The following is a 25,279-nucleotide window of genomic DNA, read 5'->3' as shown; positions in this document are numbered from 1 at the left end:
AAAAAAAAAAAAAAAAAAAAAAAAAAAAAGAGGTTGTTTAGCACAGAACTCTCCAACAGTGGGTCAAGTCTAGTCAAAGCTGAAGGACTACACACCAGGGAATTGAAGAGAAATTCCTGAGGAACTGGAAAATGACCTGTAAGAGGCAATCTTCTCAACGTGGCCACAGTTCCAGAGGGACCTCATCAAAACCTCTCAGTGCTCCATGATACTGGTCTTACATCCACAGTGACTCATAGATGGACAGACATGTTCATGACAGCGAGGTGAGTTACCGCTTAGTCACTCACTAACTCCAGTTCTGTGGGTTTTGCTGGGTTTACTCAGTGCGCACACACACACACACACACACACACACACACACACACACACACACACCCCTATCTATCTATTCTGTACAAGGGATAGAGGAGCTGACAGCTAAAGACCCTGGGATGCTCTGGGTGGTGACTACAAAACAGTACGTTCCTGACACCATCGCTAGACCTGTACATTGTTTAGAATTAGCAACTTCCCAGTAAAACAAACTTCACCAAATCTCCCAGAAAATCTCAAAATCACAACTTGATAGTCTACTTAACAAACCAGCCCTGTGTTTGAAGCCAGAGAAGTGAGAGATTTAGATAAAATGTTCACAGCACTCTTTACACCAGGGAAGGCCATCGTCCAGCCCCTAGCTGATGGATTCATAACCCTGTGAGAAGTTGGGGGGATCCCTGTTTCTGAGAGGCTCTCCTCCTTCTTTCTGGATGGGCCAAGTGACAAAGTTTCCAGTCCTTAATCACAAACTCTATAAGGGCCTTTGAACATCCTTTCTTTAGGTACGTCAGAAACATCTTTTCCTGAGAGAGATATGATGACTTTTTACTTTACTGCCCAGTGAAAATATAGGGGGGGGGAAATGACTTTTTACTGCCCAACATCTCTAGATTTTTCTGCAGTATTTTATGTCACATTACTGAGATGTTTTCCAGATACTTCATTTGAAAACATGAGCTTCACAACTTGATCACTTTCTCATTAGCTTATACCTCCTTATTTTAAATAAAGAAGTACTTGGCTACTCTAAAAAGCAGCTTCTCCAAGAGAAAATCCTAAATCAGATCATGAAATTCTAGACTGAGGTCAGCAAATTTTGGACATGGGTAAAATCCAGCCTTGTGCCTGTTTTTATAAATAAAGTTGTACTGGAGCATGGTCACGTCCACTGGTTTACATATTATCTATGGTTGTTTGGTCACTAGACCAGCAGAGTAACTGTCACTAAGTTTATGGACCTATGCCCCATAAACTCTAAAATATTCATTTCTGTCTCTGTACAGAAAAGGTTTGCCAACCCATGTTCTAGATGGAATGTTACCTACGCAGCAATGATTATGTAATAATCCAAAGAAAATGTTGACCTCTTCCCTCAGCAGGGAATGATTCATCAAAAAAAATTTTTTTTCCTCCCTAAAAATTCACAAACAGTGATGGCACAATTGGGTTAAATATCCTGGAGCGGGTCCTCTGTAGTCAACGGTGCAACACATTTCAACAACACTTTGAAGTCATCCCTATCATAAGTGAAATCAATATTTGATTAAATTGATTATATTTTAGACAAATATAAAATACATGATTGAATATATGTAAAATAAAACATAAATCAACCCCTATGCTGAAAACAGGGCATACAGAGAGAGCACAAGGGTACTGACAAATTAACCCAAACTAAGAGCCAAGTGTCCAAGGTCACTGATGGGAAAGCTGACACGGATAACAGGAACCAGCTCTGCAGTGGGAGTCAGGATCATGGGCCAAGTTCATTATCATTATTCATTAATTACCATAACACACACACTATCATTTATTGACTATTTTCTCTATGTACGGCACTATGTTATATACACTTTCCTTTTTTCAGTTCTTACAACTACATTATAAGGCAAGCTACATCATGCCCATTTTGCAGATGGGTAAATTCCACTTGAGAGTGAGTGAGTCGCCATCAGAAACCACAAGCCAAGAAGTAGATTGTAATGTCTCATTCCTCCTCTTGTCCCCCAGAAACACCCATTCTGGTGAGTCCTGCCTCAGCCACTGCCTCCCTGCAAGTCCCTGGTCAAGTCACTTAGTTTCTGTACTTCAATCACCTGAATTAGGACTTCTGTTAAATGGGTTGCTTGTATGTAAGTCTTTTTTTTCTGGACTCTATCACTAGGTCCCAGTCGAGTACCAGTGTGAGGTTCATCTCACTAAAGGGACTGAATAAATGCTTGCTGAGTCAAGGTGTGAGTGAAGGAACTCTGTTCCCTCCTGGGAAGATGTTTTCCCTTTCACGATAGTCTCTAATACTCCTTGTCTTTAAGTCTGGCACTTAAGTTGGATTTCCCTAATGAAGAACGAAAATGTATGAAAAGCATTCTATGTATAAACCTCCAGTATGGCACAGTAGGGCATACGAAGATGAATAAAACGGTTACCCAGCTAATATAGCACTAATAGTAACAGGGATGACCAGGCATTTATCCAATTGAGGGTAAAGGTGTATGGTTTATAGAGGTAAAATTTTCATAGGACCGAGATGACAGGGAGCTTATGTCCATGAAAAACATAAAAGACTAGATAGAAATGCCATGTGAATAGATCTTGAAGGATATTTAGTACTGAAACTATCGGCTATCGATCCCATATCCAGAGAATCGGAGAACATGTGATACAGCATAGTGTAAATTCATAGATAATTCACAAGTCCTTTTATATTTGGTACTTTGGCACATCACACCGTTCTCTGGACCTAATTATGTTAATGAGGTGAATACCATGTGAAATTATGTTCAGAGAATACAACTTGAGTAAGAGTGCAAATGCATAATGAGGTCCGGCCCCAAGAAAAGAAAACGCTGTGTCTAATCGGGAATTGAAACTCTCCCTACCAGGAGAAGCACGTGTTTCTGCTCAAGTGCTACCACCCAGTGTCTAGAGCAGTGGTCCTCACAAGGTGGTTCCTGGACCAGCTGCATCGTGATCACTTGGGAACTTGTCAGAAATGTCAGTTCTCGGGCCACACCCCAGACCTACTGAATCAGAACCTCTGGGGGTGGGCAATGTGTATTTTCATAAGCCCTCTAGGTTGTTCTGATACTCACTCAAATTTGAGAACTACTGGCCGAAAGGACTGTCCTGGATAAAATTCTGAGGGTGGGCTGGGCTCCATAGAAAATACTGGCATAGCGATAAGCCATGTCAGTCCGGGGCAAAGGAGGCAAGCACAGGTGCCAGTGACTATGATCCCTGCACAAATCAACAGTGGGCACCAAACATGCCCTGATCACTACCTTAATACTTGCGAAAATCGAGCACTCATGAACACAGTCACAGTAAGGAAGGCACACCACACTGCAAAGTCTAGAAGAAGCACTTGCTGAGAGGGGGATGTTTTCTTAATAGATAATGATTAATCTTCCCAATAAATAAGAGACAGGAACAATGTTACTGGTTATAAAAGATATAGGTGCTAAAACAGGTTATGATCTAGATGCCTTACTAGGTATTTATCCTTGGATTATATTAGGTTGACACAAGATAAAGCCAAATGTCACATGATGCTTAACTCTGATGAAACTACAAAGATAGAGATGGTATTGACGGGATTAGAGCACAGATTACAGTCTCTCCTTTGGCCCTGAAGCAGCGAGGTGTGGAGTAGCACACAAAAACCCTATTGTTTCGGTCATTTTCTGATGTAGGCAATGGCTCCCCCGTCATCTGCCAAGTTTACTGACTGTCTCCTGAGTATCTGTTGTAAGGGTACTGGTGTGATATATCAAGGGTGGTGTGGCCAGATCACTCACATCAATTAGGGATAAATAATCAGAACAGATGGCAAAACTGGAAAAGGGGCAGCTGGCCCTGGAAGAGGTCCAAGGCCTGGGCACAGCCCTGAAGTTACATACTATGTTGGAGCTTTCCAAAAATTTACAACAGGACATGTATTTTAAAGGTTTAGAGCACTTTCTTTCCAGTAAAGTTAAATGCGCTCTCTGTGGAACACACTTCCAATCTCCAGATAAACTGTCCCAAATCGAGCTCCATAATGATCATCATTTGACAGAAGCATCCGCTGGACACTGCAGGTTCTGAGCAAAAGTCAGGATATTTGTGGGCAGGCACCTCACTCTAGTTTATGATCGTGTCCCTCAGATGTGATTTCAGGTACAAAATGCTATCTGCCCCAAATCATTCAAAATAACCTTAAGAGAGCCATCTATTAAGATGCAGACATTTATAATAACAGTACACAATGACAGCACACAAGAAGTGGCACAACTGATGGATAAGAAATTATAACTTTGACAGAAAACACTATTTACCAACAAACAGAAAGTGGAATTTGTTCACCATTTTGAAATCCTGAGAAATTACGAAAAGACTGAGAGAGAGAGAAAGAGACAGAAAAGAGAAAGATAGTAATTTCGTTTTTAAAAAGTGGGCATATGCAGATCTAAAAGATGGAAGTTGGTGAGATCAGATTGATGGAAGAACCCACAGTCCAAAACAGAGCAGTAGAAAGTCACAGCAGAAAAAGTTTCAGGGGCAGAGGTGGGCCAAGAGGATAGGATGGCAGGTGAACCAGGGATGCTCCAGCTTGGAGGCAGTGGATACAGGAAGCAGAAGATGGCCTGAGCAAGTACCATGGTGACTGCTTGGCACAGCACACATAGAGCAGCTGGATGGCCCAGCACTGCCCTGTCCCTTTGGTGCCGAGCAGTGACCAGCAAAGGCACCTGCAAGCAGGAAACGTGAGTGTGGGCAGGAAGCCATTGAGGAAGGTTTTCCATGACGGGGCATCACCAGGAGCCGGCCTGAACGACTGGCTCTCCCTGTCTGGCTGCATGTCCCAACCCTGCTTATGCTCAGTGAAGTCAGGACACAGTAAGTAAGAACAGCATCCATAGATGGCAACAGGGACACACAAATAGAAAGAGGAGTGGAAAACCCAACCCAAGGATATCCGAGGGAGAAAGCACCAAACAGGAGATTTTCAACGTATACTTAATGCTCTCAAAGCTGATGGCAACCTCTCATGCATGAAATAACCTGTTCTAAAAATGAAAAAAGCCAACTCAAAAGATGAACAGAATATCACAATGGTCATAACAACTGACGAGAAAACAGTGAGCTGGAAGGCCCGGCTGAGGAATTCTTCCTGAAAAAAAAAAAGTAATGGCAATAATGAGGAAGAAAAAGTAAGAGACACAGAAGACAAATGGAAGGGAGACCCATCCTCCGTTTCACAGTTTTTCCAAAACAAAGTAGAGAGGAACTAGCAGGACAGACTGGCAAAGACCTGGAGAAAGACACAAAATTCTTTAGAATAAAAAGGTCCTACCTACTAAAAGAAATAAATGAAAAGAGACAACAAAGGAAAAACAGACATATTTACCTGTAATGAGATGTAAAACCTCTGAAGGACAAAAGAGGCCATAAAAATGAGGGGTAAACAGCAGACTGGCAAAGAACAATTGCAACAAACGAATGGTGAAAATTTGAAAGACTCACAAAAATTTAGAAGGAAAAGCTCAATGGAAAACTGGGCAAAGGATACAGAGAGCCATTCACAGGAGAGGAACTACAAAGGGCCATGTTCATCACCATCATGATCCACGAAGCACAACTTAAAACAAGTGGACACTTGACCTAGAAGATTGCCAAAAACTAAGCAGAGTGATAAAAGGAAATATTCAATGGTGACAAGGTAGGGAATACATAACCATAGTGTAGGAGAGGACATACTCTGAACCTTTTAGGGGGCCATGTACCAGTATCTCTTACATTTGAAAATGTGCATCTTCAGGATCCTGTAATTGCATTTCTAGGTTCTGTCCTGAGCTGCTCACAATAGTTAACTTTTATTAAGTGCCAGAAGCCCAACAAGTTTTAAGTCACTACCTTCAATCCTCCTAAAAGCCTATAAGGTAGGTCATTACTAATGTTCTTGTTTTACAGATGGGGAACCTCAGTCACAGGGGGATCCAGGAGCATTTCTTAAATCAAATGGCAATAAATGGAAAAAACTGAGCCCAGGCAGTCTGGCTCCACTGTCTGCTCTTAAACATACACTATTTTAAATCTAAGATATATTCTTATCTGTGTATGGAGCCATACACAGTATGTTTATTACAGCATCATTTATATGGCTGATAAAGTAAGAAAAAACAACTATGATCAGCAGAGAAACAGATATTTAACACAGCATACTATGGAATACTATTAGTATTTAAAAGGAGGGAGATATAGTTATGTGGAAAAGCATGGAAAATCTTTAATTCATATTGTAAAGTTTAAAAAAACTTAGTGCAGGATATGGAATATGCAGAATAATACTGCAGAATAACGATATTAAAATATCACTTTAATTAAGAAATATACGTGTGTGTAAATGCACAGAAAGAGGTAGCAAAGGTGAACAGATCAATCACATATGTTATAACATCATAACAGATGTTATCCAGAGGGAGGGGAGTCCAGGGGGATTTCAGGGCAGGAAGGAGGGTGGTTCAAAGGGCATTTCCATCTATGCGTATGTTTGCTAACTTAGATCAAGAATGTATTTACATATTTCTCATGGACAATTAAACTAGGATCAAGGAAACATTTTCTTTAGCAGTTGTTATATACCAGCCATAAAGCACTTACAGCGATCTTATTTCATTCTACAATAACTTTATGTGATCATCAATATTTGATTATTATTAATCATAAAAAAAGGACAGTAAGATTCCATGTGTTTCAATAACTCAATGCAAATACCTTGATACCTGGAGAAGCTCAGATTTGAGCTCCAGTCTAGCACCAGCCATGCTGAGATGGAAAAAGGTGACTAGCAAGGTTGACAGGAGAGTTGAGAGGAAGAGGTCTGCAGGCTACCAAGGGCGCCCAGAGCCAGGCCTTACCACAGCGATCCCGGACCACCAGGTTCCGGCCTTCTTTCAGGTGGATGGTGAGGAGGTAGGCGAAAGGGTTTGGCAGGTTACTCAAGCCGTCGCCGGCTTCCCCGAGAGTCTGCACAGATGGAGAAGCCATTGAAGTCAGTTGTCTTAGGCCCAAGAAACAGAATGTCAGAAACACTTCTTCATTTAAGGAAAAAAGATGATCACTGTAATGGCGAATCTGTGAGCGTCATCCTCCACTCCCACCCACCCATGTCGATGACATGGTTACACTGTTCTTTATCCTTCTCCCCAGTGGGATTCTATGAGAATTCATGACAATAGCTTCACAGTATTAACTTCCCAAGAAGAAGCAGGTAAGTTGCATGCCGACATCTGACATCCCCCTAAACTCACCCATGCCCTGCAGGATCCTTATCCTACAGCTCCCAGTGGAGGACCCAGAGAGGATATACAATGCAGAAGTCCAGCTATGGGGCGGGGTCCCACGACCCTGGTCCACACCTCTCAGCTCGGATGTGCGATGTCTCCCTCCTCTTCTCCCCTCAGCCCACCAACCCCCATCAGTTCAGGTACACCTCCTGCACATGTAACAAAAACACTCCCATTCACAACTACTCAGCTGATCACCTACTAATCCATGTCCAGCCAACATGTGCCCCACACCTGGGTCCATATGGGAGAGGCTTCCTCTCTGCTCTCCTGCCTGTGGCATATTTTTCTTTCACTCCCTGGTCCCCATTATAGTGTTTCCTCCACTTACCCACACAGTCTCACCTCCCACCAAGTTCACTTTTCCTCTCCAGGAATGCATCAACTCCTACAAGCCACAACATCAAATTCGGTTTCTGAATATTTCTTAAACGAATCCAATTCAAGTTTTGAAAAGAGCAAATTTGTGTCTTTTGAGAGAAAAAGTACAAATAAAATGATTTATTGTTCATTTATTTGAATTTCAATGAATCGATCTGTGGCTAAGTCACTCTCCACAGCGTTCTTTTGAAAGTTCCTCGTCCACATTTCAAAGCACATCAAAATGGCTTTGTCTCCTGTACCATTTCACTCAATTTCATGGCTCTGTATTTTTAGAAGAATCTATCCCACTCTGACAAATCAATAGACACTGAATTCATCTTTTCCAGACACAGTTTGCAAGGCCTGTCTTTGTGGGTGGTAACAGTTCAGGATGCTTTAGAAATAAAAGAGGCAAAGATCCAAACATTTGATAAGAAATATTTATAGCATTTACTTTAGTGTTTGTTTTTAAGGAATGTCACTTACAGATAGCTCTTTGAAACGCTGGGATGTCAGAGAAGCATTCAGATCACCACTTCCACAGAGCTTCTGTAAACAAGAAGAAAAAATAATAATAACCCTGCTTTTAAAAAAACCAAAAGAATATCAACCTACAAGGATATCCTTTATCGGGTGTTTCCCTTTGAAGCTGCCATTTGCATAGTCAAATGCAGGCTGCCTTCCGGAGTGTGTGGCAAGTCTTGGCAGTAAAAGGTTGACTCACTGGAGTCCATCTGGCTGCAGCCTCTGCCCTTAGTCATTGATCAGCATGTGGATAAGGCCGATTCTGCTCTCCTGAAGGGCCGCTGAGGCATCTGTAGTTCATCCAAGTCATTAGCGTGCCAGCAACTTTGTCCCAGGGCAGGCAGTGTGAGCAGCAGGGCCATCCTGCCAGGTCCCTCCATCGAGGACCTGCCTGGTCCCCCAGCCATCAAAGAGAAAAGGGCTACCAGGTACCAGAGGCCGGAGTTTATCAGTCTGGTAGGACACATTTCAAATGTGACCACAAAGACCTTCCTCCAACCATAACCTCATGGGTCTAGCAACTGTACAAGAGCCAACCAAAGAGTAAGGAAACGCAACTTCTCAACAAATGATCTCAGACTGGGGGGTGTCTATGTTTCCTACTTAAATATGCCTCTGACAACCTAGGAAATGATGCCACCAGACACTGAAGTGAGCGCAGTTCGGCAGTTAGTATGGGACGCAGTAAACATTTGCATTCTGTCAGGTTTTCTATGTACCAATGTGGGGGTCCAGAGGAGCTCTGGGATTTTATGAAGGTTCTGGGTTAGATGTGAGGATAGCTACCTGCATGGAAAGGCAGAGTAGAAGGGAAGGGATTAAAAGGTCTCCCAGCATTTTAGGGATGTTCCCGTTTGTCGGACACATGAGCCAGGGCTGCTTTCCTGTGGGAAAACATGAGATTTCTCCCTCCAAACAAGGCTGAGTAACTCTGAAGTTATGAAATTTAGATACAGGCAGCAGGCCTGCAGAGATTGCTTAGATGACCATGAAGCTTTGAGGGGGCGAAGATGGGGACCAGATGCACTGTGGTCATTGGTCCTTCCCACCCACAGCAAAGATCAGGGAGATTCTGGCACAATTCAGAGATCCTGCCTGGATGGAAGGCAGGTTGCCTTCCAAGACATTCTCTCTCTGTCTCTCTCTCTCTCATCAAGTGGAGTTCAGGCAGCAACAGAACCTGGATTCTACAACAATAGGGCATTTCTTCAGGCCCTAAGAGGGCTGACAAAGGGCTACAAACAAGCAGGGCTCTTTGGTCTACCCCCTCTGCAGGCAGTGACACCAAGAAATGCTGCAGCGAGGCAGAAACGAGCCCTGATCACAAGCCGGCGTGGAGCCTCCCAAGCCCTCACCGGGGAGCAGAGAAGCCCTATGGCTGTTGGTATCTGTGCTTCTCCCATCACATCTGCCCCTTTCTCCCAGTCCCAGCTCGAATGTCCCTTTACTATGAATACATTTCATTCAATTCAAATTCACACAGGACCCAGGGTGATTTCAGACACTTGAACCTTTCTCTAAGGACCCCAGCACTTCAGTCACTGGTGCCCCCTGGCTCTGGAAGGATCACCACTGCCCAGCTGGGCAAAGAGCCCTCACTCTCAATGTGGGCTCGACCTGACAGCAGACAAGGAAGGAGGCAGCTGGGCCTCTGTTGGTCACCTTCCCATCCATTTCCCGGTCAGTACCTCCTACTTGTGTTATGTGTAAAATGACGCCCGGGGAAGTGGGACAGGACGGCCTGAAGACCGCTCTATGATGACAATCAAATCTTACTCAACTCTCCCAATTTCAAAAGATTTCTCCTCATGCCTTTTACACTATTACTCTCCTTATGATTATCTCCTGGAAGCTCAGCGATTCCTCTTCTGCCTGATTTGCAAAACCCAAAATACTCTGATCAGGTCTTCATGTGCAGAACCAACAAGTAACATCAGCTGTCTGATCTTCTGCAGCCTGATCACCCCGTTAGTGTCTCCAGTTTTATGAAACGAATCAACGTTCCACTTAACCAATCCTGTCTGAAGGCAGTTCTGTAAAACTGCCAGCGTTGGGATCAGAATTCCTGTTTAAAGTGCATGGTCCCGTATCTTCTACTGTCACCTTCTGCTGTCAAACAGAAGAGTGAATGTTTCTTAAAAACCATCACTCCTCAGACCAACACACCATACACACTCTCCCAAGGGAGCCTCCCTGTACTTAATGATCACGTTCATTCAGTGACAAAATAAGCCCACATCACCACCATCATTTACACACTATCAAAAATGAACACGGAGCTTTTATTCAAATACTCAATAAGTCTTCCACTTAGAACAACGTGGACACTAAATGTGAAGAATGACATTAATTCAACATTATGGCTCGTTTTACTCACAGAAGTCACAGAACTTAAAGTTATGATTCCCACAGCCGCCGTAACTGTCACACGCCGTGTATACACATCGAGGAAGGAAAGTGATCACCATAAAGAAGCCAGGAAAGGCTACAGCAGTACAGGAGTACCGGGTTACAGCTGCTGGGGGACACATAACTTTGAGTATTCCCGACACTCTGCATGGAACTGAAGGTATTATTCACTGGGTGGAAATTACATTATTTTCAGCTTCTTTGTAAACCTAGTAACTACATCACTGAATTTTTCATTAAAAAAGTACAATTAGTATTTTTCTTGCAGGAATCCCTGGTATCTGTCATCATGAGAAGATTTTTTTTGATGTTCTCAATGAGCAAAATCAAGCACTCTAATTTTTCTTTTTAAATTTTACTTTAAAAAATTAATACACAGTGAAATTGACTTTTTACATGTGTATACAACGCGATGACTTTTTTACACATGTATACATTTGTGTAACTACCACCACTATTGGGACATAAAACAGTTCCCCCAAAAAACTCCTGCATGCAATCCTGTTATCATATTGTTCCCTCACCCCTAATCCATGGCAGTCATTGACCTGTCCTCATCCTGTAGCTTCATCTTTTTCCATAATGTCATATAAATGGAATACATGCAGACTTGACACTGACTGACATCTTTCACTTGGCCCAATGCCTTTGAAATCCATTCAAGTTGGCAACTGTATAGTTCTTTTTTTTAACTACTGAATAGTATTCCATCATTATGAGTGTACCATAGTTTGTTTATCCGTTAAGCACTGGTTTTAACCATTTTAAACAAATGTTTCCAAGGACGTACTCAGGAAAAGACAAATAATCTTGAATATCATCAATGCTGAGAAGTCTTAATATGACAAAACTCTCTAATTATACATAAACATTCAGAAACTCAGCATTAACATGTTGGCATGAGGCTAGTCATCTCTCACACAACTCTCACTGTTACCTTTTAGATAAGTGGGATTTGTGTGTGTGTGTGTGTGTGTGTGTGTGTGTGTGTGTGTGTGTGTATTTAATGACAGCAAATTTATATTGCTATTTCCATTTTATCTTGCTAAGGTGAAATTCATGGGAAGGTATGTAAATACATACAAGGTAATACATACAAGACTGCAAATGTATTAACATGAGGAAATACCAGAATGGATGGGTCAATTATTTAAAACAAAAAGAAAATCTCCTCTAGCCACCAAGGATCTTAAGAACAAGACACTGATGTGAAAAGACATTTTCTATTGTGTACACTAAATGTGATCTTGTACAAATATCACCTCCCACGTGGCCGTCTGAAGGATCTTAGCAGGAAGAATTCACAGGAAGTTAAATAATAAGTGACGTAAACAATCACAGGCTGTTTAAACTTTACTGGAAGAAGACATAAAACCACATGCAGGAAAGCTAAATAAGAGTAACACGTTGGCTGAGAAGATCACTTAAGATTTTCTTTGGGAAATACTCTATTCAAGTACATGAGTATAGCAAATGATATATATTGATGATACATATTTAGTTAATTACTTAATCCACATCTGTTTCTAAGAATGTGAATACTCAGGAAGAGCATACTCACAGACACAAATACTTACAGAGGAAAGGAAGCAGCAAAAGGAGCAAAGGGGATCAGACGGCTAGACAGACCATTAAGCGATGCTTGGATACAGTGATAGAAGTAAAACAACTCACATGACAATCAGAGGTCAAAATTAGAACGCCCGTTCGGAAAAAGTCAGGTCTACCAAATGGCTGAGTTACTCATATTCAAATTTTTTTCAATACATCTTTATTGGAGTATAATTGTTTCACAATGCTGTGTTAGTTTCTGTTATACAACAATGTGAATCAGGCATATGTATACATATATCCCCATATCTCCTCCCTCTTTTTTTTTTTTTTTTGCGGTACGCGGTCCTCTCACTGTTGTGGCCTCTCCCGTTGTGGAGCAAAGGCTCCGGACGCCAGCGGCCACGGCTCATGGGCCCAGCTGCTCCGCGGCATGTGGGATCTTCCCGGACCGGGGCATGAACCCGTGTCGCCTGCATCGGCAGGCGGACTCTCAACCACTGCGCCACCAGGGAAGCCCTATCCCCTCCCTCTTGAGCCTCCCTCCCACCCTCCCTATCCCATCCCTCTAGGTGGTCACAGAGCACGGAGCTGATCTCCCTGTGCTACGCAGCTGCTTCCCACCAGCTACCTATTTTACATTTGAGAGTGTATATATGTCAGTGCTACTCTCACTTTGCTGCAGCTTCCACCTCCCCCACCGTGTCCTCAAGTCCATTCTCTACGTCTGCGTCTTTATTCCTGTCCTGCCCCTAGGTTCATCAGAACCATTTTTTTTTTTACATTCCACATATATGTGTTAGCATATGGTATTTGGTATTCTCTCTCTCACTTACTTCACTCTGTATGACAGTCTCTAGGTCCATACACCTCACTACAAATAACTCAATTTTGTTTCTCTTTATGGCTGAGTAATATTCCATTGTATACATGTGCCACATCTTCTTTAGCCATTCATCTGTCAATGGACACTTAGGTTGCTTCCATGTCCTGGCTATTGTAGATAGTGCTGCAATGAACATTGTGACACATGTGTCTTTTTGAATTATGGTAGGGTATATGCCCAGTAGTGGGATTGCTGGGTCACATGGTAGTTCTATTTTTAGTTTCTTAAGGAACCTCCATACTGTTCTCCATAGTGGCTGTATCGATTTACATTCCCACAACAGTGCAAGAGGGTTCCCTTTTCACCACACCCTCTCCAGCAATTACTGTTGCTAGATTTTCTGATAATGGTCATTCTGACCAGTGTGAGGTGATACCTCATAGTTTTGATTTGTATTTCTCTAATAATTAGTGATGTTGAGCATCTTCTCATGTGCCTCTTCACAACCTGTATGTCTTCTTTGGTGAAATGTCTATTTAGGTCTTCTGACCATTTTTTAATTGGGTTGTTTGTTTTTTTGATATTGAGCTCCATGAGCTGTTTGTATATTTTGGAGATTAATCCTTTGTCAGTTGTTTCATTTGCAAATATTTGCTCCCATTCTGAGGGTTGTCCTTTTGTCTTATTTATGGTTTCCTTGGCTGTGCAAGAGGTTTTAAGTTCAATTAGGTCACATTTGTTTATTTTTGTTCTTAGTTTCATTACTCTAGGATGTGGGTCAAAAAAAATCTTGCTGTGGTTTATGTCAAACAGTGTTTTTCCTGTTTTCCTCTAAGAGTTTTATTGTGTCTGGACTTACTTTTATGTCTTTAATCCATTTTGAGTTTATTTTTGTGTATGGTGTTAGGCAGTGTACTAATTTCATTCTTTTACACGTAGCTGTCCAGTTTTCCCAGCACCACTTATTGCAGATGCTGTCTTTTCTCCATTGTACATTCTTGCCTCCTTTGTTGTAAATTAGGTGTCCATATGTGTGTGGGTTTATCTCTGGGCATTCTATCCTATCTCATTTATCTATATTTCTGTTTTTGTGCCAGTACCATACTGTATTGATTACTGTACCTTTGTAGTATAGTTTGAAGTCGGGGAGCCTGATTCCTCTAGCTCCATTTCTCTTTCTCAAGATTGCTTTGGCTATTTGGGATCTTTTTTTTTTAATTTTTATTTATTTATTTTTTTACATCTTTATTGGAGTATAATTGCTTTACAATGGTGTGTTAGTTTCTGCTTTATAACAAAGTGAATCAGTTATACATATGTTCCCATATCTCTTCCCTCTTGCGTCTCCCTCCCTCCCATCCTCCCTATCCCACCCCTCTAGGTGGTCACAAAGCACCGAACTGATCTCCCTGTGCTATGCGGCTGCTTCCCACTAGCTATCTATTTTACATTTGGTAGTGTATACATGTCCATGCCACTCTTTCGCTTTATCACAGCTTACCCTTCCCCCTCCCCATATCCTCAAGTCCATTCTCTAGTAGGTCTGTGTCTTTATTCCTGTCGGGGTCTTTTTTGTTTCCATACAAATTGTAAAATTTTTTGTTTTAATACTGTGAAGAATGCCATTGGTAGTTTGATAGGGATTGCACTGAATCCGTAGATTGCTTTGGGTAGTATAGTCATTTTCACAATATTGATTCTTCCAATCTAACAGCATGGTATATTTCTCCATCTGTTTGTCACCTTTGATTTCTTTCATCAGTGTTTTACAGTTTTCTGAGTACAAGTCTTCTGCCTCCTTAGGTAGGTTTATTCCTAGATATTTTATTCCTTTTGTTGCAATGGTAAATGGGATTGTTTCCTTAATTTCTCCTTCTGATTTTTCATTGTTAGTGTATAGGAATGCAAGAGATTTCTGTGCATTAATTTTGTAACCTGCAACTTTACCAAATTCATTGATTAGTTCTAGCAGTTTTCTGATGGCATCTTTAGGATTTTCTATGTATGGTAACATGTCATCTGCAAACACTGACAGTTTTACTTCTTCTTTTCTGATCTGTATTCCTTTTATTTCTTTTTCTTCTCTGACTGCCTTGCCTAGGACTTCCAAAACTATGTTGAATAAGAGTGGCGAGAGTGGACATCCTTGTCTTGTTCCTGGTATTAGTGGAAATGCTTTCAGTTTTTCACCATTGAGTACAATGTTTGCTGTGGGTTTGTCATATACGGCCTTTATTATGTCGAAGTAGGTTCCCTCTATGCCCATTTTCTGGACAGTTTTTATCATAAATGGGTGTTGAATTTTGTCAAAAGCTATTTCTGCACGTATTGAGATGATCATATGGTTTTATTACTTAATTTGTTAATATGGTATATCACATGGATTGCTTTGCATATACTGAAGAATCCTGGCACCCCTGGGATAAATCCCACTTGATCATGGTGTATGATCATTTTAATATGTTGTTGGATTCTGTTTGCTAGTATTTTGTTGAGGATTTCTACATCTATGCTCATCAGTGATATTGGTCTATAATTTTCTTTTTTTGTGACACCTTTTCCTGGTTTTAGTATCAGGGTGATGGTAGCTTCATATAATGAATTTGGGGATGTTTCTCCCTCTGAATTTTTTTGGAAGAGTTTGAGAAGGATTGGTGTTAGCTCTTCTCTAAATATTTGATAGAATTCACCTGTGAAGCCATCTGGTCCTGGACTTTCCTTTGCCAGAAGATTTTTAATTACAGTTTCAATTTCATTACTTGTGATTGGTCTGTTTATATTTTCTAATTCTTCCTGGTTCCATCTTGGAAAATTGTAACTTTCTAAGAATTTGTCCATTTCTTCGTGGTTTTCCATTTTATTGGCATATAGTTGTTTGTAGTAGTCTCTTATAATCCTTTGTATTTCTGTGTGCCAGTTGTGTTTTCTCCTTTTTCATTTCTAATTTTATTGATTTGTGTCCTCTCCCTTTTTTTCCTTGATGGGTCTGGCTAAGGGTTTATCAATTTTGTTTATCTTCTCAAAGAACCAGCTTTTAGTTTTATTGATCTTTGCTATTGTTTCCTACATTTCTTTTTCATTTATTTCTGATCTGATCTTTATGATTTCTTTCCTTCTACTGACTTGGAGAATTTTTTGTTCTTCTTTCTCTAGTTGCTTTAGGTGTAGTGTTAGATTGTTTATTTGAGATTTTTCTTGTTTCTGGACGTGAGATTGAATTCCTATAAACTTCCCTTTTAGAACTGCTTTTGCTGCATTCCATAGGTTTTGGGTTGTCACGTTTTCATTGTCATTTGTTTCTATTTATTTATTAATTTCTTCTTTGATTTCTTCAGTGATCTCTTGGTTATTTAGTAGCATACTCTTTAGCCTCCATGTATTTCTTTTTTACAGTTTTTTTTTTTCCTGTAATTGATTTCCACTGTGGTCCAAAAAGATGCTTGATACCATTTCAATTTTCTTAAATTTTCCGAGGCTTGAGTTGTGACCCAAGATGCGACCTATCCTAGAGAATGTTCCATGTGCACTTGAGGAGAAAGTGTATTCTGCCCCTTTCGGGTGGAATGTTTTATAAATTATCAATTAAATCTATCAGGTCTATTGTGTCATTTAAAGCTTGTGTTTTCTCATTTATTTTCTGTTTGCATGATCTGTCCATTTGTGTAAGTGGAGTGTTAAAGTCCCCTACTATTATTGTGTTACTGTCGTTTTCCCCTTTCATGGTTGTTAGCATTTGCCTTATGTGTTGAGGTGCTCCTATGTTGGGTGCATAAACATATATAATTGTTATATCTTCTTCTTGGATTGATCCCTTGGTCATTATGTAGTGTCCTTCCTTATCTCTTGTAACAGTCTTTATTTTAAAGTCTATTTTATCTGATACAAGTATTGCTACTCCAGATTTCTTTTGATCTTCATTCACATGGTATATCTTTCCCCATCCCTTCACTTTCAGTCTGTATGTGTCACTAGGTCTGAAGTGGATCTCTTGTAGACAGCATATATATGGGTCTTGTTTTTGTAACCATTCAGCCAATCTGTGTCTTTTGGTTGGGGCGTTTAATCCATTTACATTCAAGGTTATTATTGATATGTATGTTCCTATTACAATTTTCTTAATTGTTTTGGGTTTGTTTTTGTGGGTTGTTTTCTTCTCTTGTGTTTCCTGCCTAGAGAAGTTTCTTTAGCATTTGTTGTAAAGCTGGTTTGGTGGTGCTGAATTCTCTTAGCTTTTGCTTACCTGAAAAGCTTTTGATTTCTCCATCGAATCTGAATGAGATCCTTGCTGGGTAGAGTAATCTTGGTTGTAGGTTTTTCTGTTTCCTCAGTTTAAGTATATCCTGCCACTACCTTCTGACCTGCAGAGTTTCTGCTGAAAACTCAGCTGATAACCTTATGGGGATAACTTTGTACATTATTTTTTGTTTTTCTCCTGCTGCTTTTAATATTTTTTCTTTGAATTTAATTTTTGTTAGTTTGATTAATATACGTCTTGGTGTGTTTCTCCTAGGGTTTATCCTGTACGTGACTCTCTGCGCTTCCTGGACTTGGGTGACAATTTCCTTTCCCATGTTAGGGAAGTTTTACACTATAATCTCTTTAAATATTTTCTCAGAACCTTTCTTTTTCTCTTCTTCTTCTGGGACTCTATAATTTGAATGTTGGTGTGTTTAGTGTTGTCCCAGAGGTCTCTGAGATTGTCTTCAATTATTGTCCTTCTTTTTTCTTTATTCTGCTCCTTGGCAGTTATTTCTACCATTTTGTCTTCCAGCTCACTTATTCGTTCTTCTGCCTCAGTTATTCTGTTATTGATTCCTTCTAGTGTATTTTTCATTTCAGTTATTGTGTTGTTCATCTCTGTTTGTTCTCTAGTTCTTCTAGATCTTTATTAAACATTTCTTGTATTTTCTCAATTGTTGCCTCCATTCTATTTCTAAGATTCTGGATCATCTTTACTGTCATTACTTTGAATTATTTTTCAGGTGGGTTGCTTATTTCCTCTTCATTTATTTGGTCATGTAGGTTTTTACCTTGCTCCTTCATTTGTGACATATTTTTTTGCTGTCTTATTTTTTTGTTTGTTTTTTGATGGGTGGGACTGTGTTCCTGTCTTACTGGGTGTTTGGCCTAAGGCTTCCAACACTGGAGCTTATAAGTTGTTGGGTAGAGCTGGTTCTTGGTGCCAAGATGATGACCTCTGGGAGACCTCACTCTGATGAATATTCCCTGGGGTCTGAGGTTCTCTGTTAGACCAGTGGTTCAGATTTGGAGCTCCCACCACACAAGCTTCGGCCCAACCCCTGCCTGCCTCGTGAACCAAGATTCTGTAAGCTGTGCAGGGTGGCTAAAAAAAAAAGAGAGAGAAAAAAGGAGAACAATAACAAAGAGTAAAAACTAAAATCAGACTAGGAAACTAACAGGTATGTTAGAAAGAGTATAAAAATAAAAATATAGATGAAACAACAACTGGAAGGGAAAACAGAACCACAATAGTAAAATAGAGGAGAAGAAAAAAAAAGGGGGGGGAAAAAGGTGGAAAAGTCCTTGGCTGTGGAGGGTAGGGCCTAGGCAGAGGCAGGGTTTGGGCAGCCAGCAGGGCCTATGCTTAGGACCCACAGGGCTGGAAAAGGCTATGGGGGGTGTCGGGGCTGGGGCTTAGGCTCAACGGAACAGAAGGGGCCCCGGCCTCTTGGCTCACAGGGTGGGGGACCCCGCCTGGGAGCCCAGCAGGCTTCCGGGGCCTGAGTGTGTAGGGCAAACACTCTCCACTCCTCTCCCGCTCCTCTGGTCCTGGAAGGCCCCGCCTGCCTGCCTCTCCTGTTCTCCCCCGGCCTCCCTCCTGTGCCCCCAGGACCAACACGGCCTGGAGGGGGCCTCTGAGGGCATAGGACTTGCCCCAAGAGCCAGGTAAACTTTCCGGGCCTATTAGGCAAGAGAAATGCTCAGTGCACTCCCACCTGATCTGAGCCCCCAAGGGTCCATCCAAGCATGGTAACCCCTCCCCCGCTCTCAGCCACCCCTCAAGGGTGCCAGAACTGTTCATCCTCCACTTCTCCTCCCCCCTCAGTCCCCCCATGTCCAACCGGTTCCCTTGGGGATTCCTCCCATCTCCATGGGCATCAAGGTCCCCCACCAACATCCGGCAGGCACCCTAGTTGTGGGGAGACGTGAACTCCACGTCTTCCCACGCTGCCATGTTGACTCCACCCTCCATATTCAATTTTTATACAACTTTTTAGGAGGTTATTGATCATACAATCAAGGTATACACATTTCTTTTTCCCCACCCCCAAGATTGTTCACTTAAACTGATTACCCTGGAATATTATCTAATATACAAAATATAAGTCAGGTGTGTGTATGTGCATGTGTGTGTATACAGATATTCACTACCTATCCACCAGCAAGGTAAAGCCCAACACTTGTTTTTATAAAGTTTGAACTTTCAAACCCAGCCCCACCTATTCATTTATACATTGCCTATGTACATATCTATATATATTTCTACGGCTAATTTCATTGTACAACACCAGAGTTGAGTAGTTACCACAGAGAGAGATCTATGGCTCACAAAGCTGGACCTATTCATTACCAGGTCCTTTACAGAAAATGTTTGCAACCTTGGTATAATGAACTTTTCTTACCATATTCAGTAATATTTCCTTACTGACCTTCCATAATTGTTTTCATTACCATTAGATACTTTAAAAGATTAACAGTACCCCCTTTACTTTGCTTAGTCGTTCATAACTGACAAACACACACTCCTATTAACTTCTTATAAGGAGTCTATGGGCTGTCATTAGTAATTTACAATGTACAAATTGGGAGCCAGAGCTAAGAGGCTAGATGGTTGCCAAAGAGAAGCAAGAGAGTTAGCCCTTCATCTGAGTCCTGGGTATCCACTCTTCACTGAACCACAACTGTGCCCAAAACCAGAAGAATGCAAAAGCAGGACACCTCATCTGACATACAGGCAGGCAGCTCTGCACAGTAGTAGACAAAACTCTGGAGTCACAAAGACCTGGATTTGAATTCCACTTCTGCTACTTCTTGGCTCTGTGCCCTTGAAAAGTTTACTTACTTAAAGTTCATGACCATGGGAACATCTCTAAAAGGGGCAAAAAAATATCCTTGTAAGTTATCAGGAGAAAAATTCATTCATTCAAAGATATCTACTGCGTACCTCCTTTGGGTCGGACACTGCACAAGGCTCTTTGTATAAAGAGTGAGCCCAATAGATGTGGTCCAGTGAGATGACATTTACATTGCACTTTGCAGAGTTTCTTACACATAACCTCTCAGAGTGCTACTGGATTGGTGTTGCCACTATTATTTTTATTATTATGAGGACAGTGGATGAGTTTGGGAAGACTGGAGAAAACAACTCAATGAAGGTGGTCAGCAACCCAAGTCCCTCCCTTCATTCTGACCATCCCTTCCTCACTGACACTGTTATGATGACAGATAGACAATCAAGGTATAACATATCTCAGGACAGTGCTGTCTTCCCCTCTCCACACAGCGTATCAACCTGTGCCCACTTCCTCCACAGTTCCGGTCCGAGGCAAACCCACTTATTGCTATTCCCAGTGTTCACAGCAGGTACAGCAAGCACCACTATATGCTATTGATTCTTCCCGCCCTGCCTGTGAGCAACACGGCACCAAGCCCATAGGGTTCCTTTGAAACTGCTCATCCAGCGCCCTGGGTAGTTGTTGTGGTAGCAGAGTTGCCTGGCAGGATGGGAAAGCCCATGTGATACATCCTCAGAAGTAACTGACACCTCCTACCATCCTCTCCAGTCACACTGCTTTCCTGCTCTTCCTGACAAATACCAGGCACACTCCTGCCTTCCTGGAACCTGCACACTGGCTGTTCTCTCCTTTAGAAATGCTTTGTCTCCAGATACGCACATGACTTGCTTCCTTGCCTCCTCTAGGACTTTGTGTAAATGTTATCTTCTCAGAAGAGATATTTCCTGACCACTGTGTTCAAAATGGTCACACCTCCACCTGAGCACTCCTCTGCTTTATTTTTCTCCATTAAATCTATCACTTTCTGAATATATCTGTAGCCCGCTGCCATCTAGAACAGGATCTCCATGAGGAAATATCCTGTTGTCTCTTTTGTTGACTGCTGTGTTCCCAGGGCCTCAGGACAGGATCAGCACGTAGTAGGTATAGGAAGGAGGGGTGGAAAAAGAAAAAAGGGGTCAATCCCATGAAGCACCCTGGGACATGGTTTACATATTTGTCTCACTGACCCCATTTATGTTGAGCAATGATTTCTGAGACAAAATAAAAATAGTAAAGAACACGTAATTGAAGTGTAGAGAAATTGATGCACTTGTCTAATTCTGAAAGCCGTAGGTTGTTTCCTCTCCTCTCTGGTTTGTCATTTTGCTTCTCTGTGGTCACTAAACTGAAGCTCTGTGGTTGCCAAGCAGTTTCTGGAACTATCCCAACAGGGTACTTCTGTAAACCACTCAACTCATCCACTTAAACTTGCACCAAAGCGAGTTGTTTAAAACTCCAACTGTCAAATAAAGTGTTAGGGAAGGATGTACCCCATTGTGGGATTACATGGATGGTGGGGCGGGGATGGTAATAATCCTTCCATTCAGGATTACTGGCTATAGACGATGATAATAAGCCATTCCATCACCATAATTATCCCTGCATTTAAAAGGGCACAGTGGACAAAGAAAAACATACATCTTCCCTGATGATCGACATTTTTTAGATTACCAGCTCTGAGTTCTCCCAACATGCATATGTGCATTTCTCTAAAGCCCTAATACACACAGTTTTATGCACAGGCTTTGGATTCAAACAGTACTGGATTTAGATCCTGGCTCTGACACTCACTAGCTGGATAATATTAGGCAAGTCATTCAACCTCCTTGGCCCTCAATTTCATGCTGAAAAGGTAAAGATAAAAATAATAACGGTAATAAATACAACCATAATCATAGCAGTGAGTCCTTGTTAGGCACTTGTGACTGCCATGTACTGGGCTAAGAGCATTCTATTTTGCTAGCATCATGAACTGCAACCGTAACTACTCGGATTTACTCCCCAACCACCTGGGTCTTAACCTCAAAACACATCCTCTTCAGGCCTTTCCGACCACATACTCAGAGCAACCTCTCCCCTCTCACCTCAACTGGTTGGTTATCTAGCACACTCTAGAGACTGCCTCGTCGTGTTGGTCACTGTTTCCAGTACCTCATCTAATCTCAATTCCATCATCAACACTGGAGATGAGAACCAGAGGGGACTCTCTGTATTCTCTAAACACTTAACTGATTTTCCAAGGTATGAGAAAGTATCTTGCAAAACAACTACTGGGGGGGGAATGCTGACAGGAGAAGGAAGTAAGAAAAAAATAGCAAGATAAGAAGAAAAGAAGGAAAAATAAGCTACTCTCCCTCTGAGTCTCCTTAATTTTAGTTTCTTCATATTGAATCTGACATTTGAGAACTCCTTCAGAACTCATCTACCCACTCAGGGCCTCTATGTATCACCACCTTCCCCAACCAAACTGAATTTCCTATGGCCCCACAGCACCTAGCAGTCAACTTCAGACACAAAGTGAATCAAAATATTTTACATAAGCAAGGTTTGCAGAAAGGCTAGGAGAAGAAGACAGCTTCCAATCTGACAAGAGAGGCTGACTTCTACACAACTAACCAAATACAAGGTGGTGGTGGTGTTTGGCAGTAGGGTGGGATGCCCTAACTGCCTCCTAAGCCCCAAGTCTTGGTGATGAGACCAATGCAAATGAAACGGTAAGACTACCTTTTGCCCACCAGAGGTGGGACATACACAGCCACCTACTGGAGACAATCTGGTTGTCAGGCAACCATGATAGGCTATCAGCCTGAGTAAAAGTGACAACATACAACTATGGTAATAGTTGTTAATAAAATGACGTGTCAACCACAAAAAGGGAGAGGTCCTGCAAGGAAGCCTAGGTAAAAGTTTGGACCTGCCCATTTGAACCCTATGGAGGGAAGAGGAAGCCTATCCCACAGGACTTTAGGAATCTCGGCTTCATTGGCAAAGCAGGTTGGCATGTGGAGATGGATGCGATGGGTCCTAGCAAACAAACTGTGTGTCAAGTTCTCATCTACAGCTCAATCCCTCCTGTGAAATGGACAGCACACCAGTGTAGAACCTACCTGTTGTCCGTTCAGTGATTCATAGAGCAATCTCCTGACTCTATGTGACTTCTCATGTAGGCTGACTTCAGGGAGTTAATACACCTAACATGGATTTTTCAAGTATTTCCAAGCCCTGAAATAATTCTTTTTCCCAGCAAGTTAATGAAGTAGGTGTTGATTATGATCTGGCTTCCAAAGTAACTTGACAGCATTGAAACAATGAGCTATTAATGTCAAAATGAGCATTAGGGTTTATATAGTACTTAACTCTCACTAAAAATTAGTTGTGATTGTCGTTTGCAGCTTAGTCCCATGATCATTTGTTTATCATGAGTCGGTCCTCAGAGCCAGGGGACCACTGGACAGTTAATACAGGTCTTGGAACTTGTGACCTTCTTAAGGTCTTATCCAATGACACTCTTGCCCAGCACCAATATGCCTTCACATCTCGACGTCCTCTACCTGTTCTAATCCCTTTCTCTCTACAGACTTCTACAGAAAGCAGGATGAGGTCAGCGCTCAGCAACAGTAAAGGTAGCGATGCTTGCAAATGAAGGCAGGAGGGTCATATTGACTGTAGAGTTGGGAAAAGCACCACAGAGAAGGAAGATTTCAGCTGGGCCTTGAAAGATGAGAGGAAGGAAGAAAAAAAGGGAGGAGAAGATGTAACATGGATAAATGAAAATTTCATAGAACATTAGAAGTAAAGGAAGTAAAACAGTCCAGCATGACTCACAGTTTTTTTTCCTCTTGAGCAAATAGGTGAATAATGGCGATGTTGCCAAGAAACGATGGTCTGTATTTGGGGGGAACTCCAGGTAGACAGTGAATTCTGTCATGAGACAAGGGTTCTGTGGGGTATCAAGTACAATATGAATCCAGGGCTCAAGAAAGAGTCTGGAGACATGGAAGCAACCTAAATGTCCATCAACAGATGAATGGATAAAGAAGAGTTGGTACCTATATACAATGGAATATTACTCAGCCATAAAAAGAATGAAATTGGGTCATTTGTAAAGACGTGGATGGACGTAGAGTGTCATACCGAGTGAAGTAAGCCAGAAAGAGGAAAGCAAATATTGTATATTAACTCATATATGTGGAATCCATAAAAATGTTATAGATAACCTTACTTGCAAAGCAGAGATAGAGACACAGACACAGAGATCAAATGTATGGATACCAAGGGGGAAGTGGTGGTGGGATAAATTGGGAGATTGGGACTGACATATACACACTACTATGTATAAAATAGACAACTAATGAGAACCTACTGTATAGTACAGGGAACTCTACTTAATGCTCTGTGGTGACCTAAATGGGAAGGAAATCCAAAAAAGAGGTGCTATATGTATACATACAGCTGATTCATTTTGCTATACAGTAGAAACAAACGTAACAGTGTAAAGCAACTATACTCCAATAAAAATTAATTTTAAAAAAAAGAAGAGAGAGAGAGTCTAGAGAACCCCTTCTACCGGTGTGTCGTTTATTCTAAACCTACCTCCTCCCGTTTTGGTTTTATGGCTGGTTGGAGCACCTGCACTGACTATTCAAGTCTCCACCTGGTCTCTACATTCTCACATCCATTACTCCTCTTCCCTCACACTTAAATTTATTTGCCTCAAATTCTTTCCCCCGTAACTGTCAGCCAACATTTCATTTCCTTTGCTGACACTGGCAGGACTAGGAAGTGACTGCAGGACATTCAGGCAATACTGCTGAAGCTCAACCTAGCACCAAGATGGCATTGGGCACTAAAACGTGAGACAAACCCCCATAGGTGCCTGAGATCACAGATGTTCCATCTCTCACCCCCCTCTGGAAAGCTCCACACGAAATAAGTTACACCAAGGATACTGGCAAACATCCTATTAACCTCGTTGTCCCCTGGGCTTGTCACATGCCAATCCCTACCTTCTTCCTCATTTCCTCCCCCATTTCATGAAAGCCGCAGGACTCCGTTTGCTCTTCATTAGGAAGAAACAGATAAACCAGATCTGAGACAAGGACTAACCAACTCCAGAACTCACAGATGACAGGAATTCAGCAGGACTTCCATTCATTTTA

The 25,279-nt window shown here is 41.6% G+C and overlaps 1 protein-coding gene across 4 annotated transcripts in view; it reads right to left on the bottom strand.

Moving 5' to 3' along the window:
* The window catches only part of MCTP2 (multiple C2 and transmembrane domain containing 2), a 243,719-nt gene that overhangs the window by 157,980 nt on the left and 60,460 nt on the right, over positions 1-25,279 (bottom strand). For all 4 annotated transcript variants that reach the window (XM_024767708.1, XM_024767710.1, XM_024767711.1 and 1 more), the window contains exons 3-4: positions 8,217-8,279; positions 6,939-7,047 (exon numbers count right to left, since the gene is read on the bottom strand). In XM_024767708.1, coding sequence (XP_024623476.1) covers positions 6,939-7,047; positions 8,217-8,279 — 172 coding nt within the window. The remainder of the gene's footprint in view (positions 1-6,938; positions 7,048-8,216; positions 8,280-25,279) is intronic.

This window comes from Neophocaena asiaeorientalis, unplaced genomic scaffold, assembly GCF_003031525.2.
Source record: "Neophocaena asiaeorientalis asiaeorientalis breed wild unplaced genomic scaffold, Neophocaena_asiaeorientalis_V1.1 scaffold297, whole genome shotgun sequence".
Classification (NCBI taxonomy): Eukaryota; Metazoa; Chordata; class Mammalia; order Artiodactyla; family Phocoenidae; genus Neophocaena; species Neophocaena asiaeorientalis.
Note: the sequence above shows the minus strand (reverse complement) of the source record. Positions and strands in the feature narration are given on the sequence as shown.